General features: G+C 39.3%; 1 protein-coding gene across 1 annotated transcript; it reads right to left on the reverse strand.

The window, feature by feature from the left end:
- Positions 1–67: 67 nt before the first annotated feature.
- LOC110416973 (Transducin/WD40 repeat-like superfamily protein) lies at positions 68–4,091 on the reverse strand. The gene is made up of 4 exons (XM_021429158.2): positions 2,197–4,091; positions 2,018–2,121; positions 1,189–1,258; positions 68–904 (listed from the first exon to the last, which is right to left on the reverse strand). Exons 1-4 carry the CDS (start codon positions 4,048–4,050, stop codon positions 68–70), a joined length of 2,865 nt encoding a protein of 954 aa, XP_021284833.1. The 5' UTR covers positions 4,051–4,091.
- Positions 4,092–4,097: the final 6 nt, after the last annotated feature.

The raw sequence follows: 4,097 nt of genomic DNA on the forward strand, positions 1-4,097 counted from the left end.
TTTGTTTTCCATGTATCTAAGACTTGATCTATTTTCAAATTGAAGTGAAGATACTAATATGTGTTACTCACATGGAACAAGATATACCAACCTTATCAAGGTACTGAACCAAGTTTCTTGGAGAACCACGCACAACCCTGATGAGAGTTGTGAGTGATACCAGGTGGACCAGTGAATCAGATGCAGTAGACCAGATTTGGCTTTCTATTACTGTTAAAAACCCTAGAATATCAGCCATTGCTAGACTTGGAAGAAGAGTCCCAACTAAGGTCTCGCGGATGGATACTGATACAGCTGGATTTTCACCAGCCAAGTTGGCTGATGGGCCACTTACACACTCAATCTGAAAGAATATGTCACTAATCAAACGAGGTATTTCAGAGCCAATGCATGCCTTCCACGTACTCTCCATGCCTTCTGCAAGGAGCTCTGCTGCAGTGGAGCTATATTTTTCATTCATTGCCATTACCAACTTCACCAGTGGTTGAACAACTAATGTGGCAAGACTTGGCTTCACAAGGCTAGGGTACCATATTACCAATGCCGCAGCAACAATGATGTGAGATGTCATTGCATCTTGACTTGTTCCCCCAACACAAGAAATCCAATCTTGCATTTCATAAGATTCTAGCCATGCAAGTAGGTTAGCTTCCTCAACCTGAGAAGTTCCTTGTGTATCCAACAAACATTCAGAACTCAATCCAACCATGGGTGTTCCTCCATTTCTTGAAATTTCATGTTCAATTTCTTCAATTCCAGTCAGTGACCTCACAAGTTTTGCATGCTGAGTTGCTTGTTGACTACACAGAGGGTATGGAATAGCTCGTGAAGCAGCACAATGAAATAAAGACCGTGCTGCCATACGTACATGTTCACTTTCATCTTGCCAAAAACTCACCAAAAGCTGTAAAGCAAATTTAGACATACTGAGCATAAACAAGGTGTCGACTCAGACAATAAATTAATAAATAAACAAGAAACCTAATCAACCATATCACCAACATAACCAACAACCTTCTACTCTCAAGGACACCATTAAAGGCACACAGAAGATATAATTATGAAATGCTCACAGGATACAAAGGAAAAGGCACAAACAATGAAGGCATTGACAATTATAAATTATTACACAGTTTTTAGTTCAGAACCACAGATTCAAAAGACCAAGTTATCAGCACAAAATGGAACCTGGAGTGAAGGCGGCTTTATATCTGGAAACTTGTCAGCGAAATTCCTAGTATAGAATGCTGCTAAGGCACTGCAAACAGTTACCAATAGAGGCAAAATCGTTAAGTAATGCCAATAAATGCAAATGGCCGGTAACAAAAAATAAAATACATAGGGACCACCATTTCACAGGCTGGAATAATAATGTATCAATCAAAATGTCTCATTGTTAATCTTTTAGAGGAAAAATACATACTTAAGAAACACATAGCATTAGCACAATGCACAGCATGAAAACATACTGCTGGCATAATCAGAAGACATGCAAGCATGCCATCATGTCATGGAAGACGACTCCTATGGCCAGTCCTACCTTCAAGATTAGCCAGAATAAAGATAACTTAAAGAGGTGAAACTTATATTCCATTTAACATAAGTTTCCAAGATATTATGAGCATAAAATAATTATCATTTCACAGATAATGCATGCACAGGATAACTATTCACTTAAACAGAAATCTATCCTGGACTGATAAAAAGGTAGAATCCACTTCAACCAATATGCCCTTATGTATGGTCAACTACTTCAAAAAATTATCTCTGAATCATATCATATATCTACTAAAACTTGAATTTTGACATGTTACTTCGTTTTGTTAACAACTGTTTACACAATGATTAAAAGAAAAAGGCTTCTTTTTTGCAAATTAGCTAACAGAAACAATGAAAGGTAAAAAAGGAGACAACAAACATTTTGAGTGCACAAAGTAAATAGAGAATAATCAATGTACAAATAAGTAATAGAAGTATATTGATTCTGTGCACTGCTTTGGTGGAACAACTTTGACACCTGCTGGCACCTGAACTTGAGTGAGACAAGCTAATCATGTGTTGGGCAAGCGAAACCATTGTCAGTGACCTAATCGCACAAAATTCTGATGAAGATTTCCAAAGCTGAAATGTTAATTAACAACTTAGGAGCGGTTGGAATAAGTCAAATCCAATATCAATACAATTCCTTCAAAATACCTCAAGACTTGAAGTAAACCCCGGAAATGTCAGTGTCAAAGACCCTTTATCACCTTGCAAACCAGTAGATACTATAAACTCATTAGGTCTCTTCAGCATCATCTCAGTTATTAATAACTCATCAAGCCCACAATCCACATCCCATAAATGCAAAAGGGACAAGCTAAATCGAACTAGATATTCTTCAAGCAACTTGACCCAGTCATGCTGTTCTACAGTATTGGTCGAACTCTGATCAGCGACAAAGCCATCATCAGAATTCGTATGATGGGGACCTAATGTCTGACTTCCCTGCTCCTTTGTATAGCCATTTTCTTGCTCGTTATCATCCTTTGCTGTAGACTCATGCTTCTGACAAGGATTTATCAATGCTGCAAGATCAAAACTCAGGGTGGCAATTCCAGGATATGGGCAAAAGCATTTGATGGGTTGCTTTCTGGTTTGAAAAACAAATGGAGTGATTGGGATTGCCTTTCCATGATTCACTTTACTAATATTTGCTTGTGATGTACTAGGCCCAGTCATTTTTGACAAAGTGGCCCCACTTTCAGAATTATTTAAATTGTATTGAGAAAAGTTCCCATCTTCATGTATTGGAAGAAGTAATGACGAAACTGAGGTATTTCCACTCAGTAAAGAACCAGAAATGGAAGTCATACTAATTTCTTTGCAGAAATGATCAAACATTGAATGAGAAGCAGTCCCACGAAGGACCCGCTCTCTAGCACCGGTCTTCACATCCCATATGTAAAGAACATCAGTGGCATCAGAAATTCTGGAATGGTCCCGGCAGAGACATGCAATATAACCTCTTGCACCCTCCCAAACAACTTTTGCAGGATAGTTAGGATGTCCAGGAAACATTCTCTCCACTCTTAAAGTTTCAAGAGAAGTAAGAGCAACACAAGAGTCCTCTCCAACAGAGAGAAAGCAATCACTCCAAGGGCGTTCAGTCCGAGCAGGGGGGAGAATGATTTGCCGCACTGGACCTACATGTTGGTGCATCACTGTAATGAGATTACCAGAATCAAGATCCCATATACGAATGGTGCAATCCATGCTTCCAGAAACTAAAACCTGACTAAAACTCCATCCTTTGGCAGCACCCACCATCCGATGTGCTGCCAGACATAGTATAGCACCCATGTGCCCTGAAAAGCTTTGTCTGGATATATGCGAGTCTACCTCAAGGCGTGGACTTACCGCCGGAGAATCAAGCCCCCGAAACAAATTAAACCACACAACTTCAATTTCACCACTAAAGAAGCCATATACAATCGCCGAAGGAGCATAAAGATTTTCAGAAATAACCATGGAGGAAGATACAATCTGTCCCTTAGGGACAGAATAATAACAACTATCATCTGCAGGTATGCCATTCACAGTTTCTGAGCAGAAAACAGAGCTTTGAATAGATGTCAATTTGGTCTTGCATCCACCCAGGGTCTCATTTTTGTGATCCAAGCTAGCACCTGAAATCCAGCCAAGAGAAGAAATACTGTTTCCAAGCATTGTGCATTCTTGGAAGAGGTTGCCATGATCATCATGTTTCTGATGAAGTGACCAGATTGTAACACGTGGTCTCCACTGGAATGGGTCTTCAACATTACAGCAAACAGATTCAATGCGAAGAAGAATTTGGCTCAACTGGACAAAAGAAAATGACAACCTTACATCAAGGGGATAAGAAGCAGCAGGGATTTCACACAGAGGCTCAGATTTAAATGTGTTATTTAAATAAGATATTGTGTACACAACTGCAGATCCTTTATTACTCCACACTAAAAAGTTTTCATATTCATAGGCTTCACCAGTACTTTGTGCATTCTCAGAATTGTTACTTTCAAGAAACATGGCCCCTACAACATGTGATTGACCAAAATCACCTTCAATGCACAGGA

The sequence above is a fragment of the Theobroma umbraticum genome, unplaced genomic scaffold (genome assembly GCF_002168275.2).
Source record: "Theobroma umbraticum cultivar Fairchild unplaced genomic scaffold, ASM216827v3 scaffold_30.0, whole genome shotgun sequence".
Taxonomy (NCBI): domain Eukaryota; kingdom Viridiplantae; phylum Streptophyta; class Magnoliopsida; order Malvales; family Malvaceae; genus Theobroma; species Theobroma umbraticum.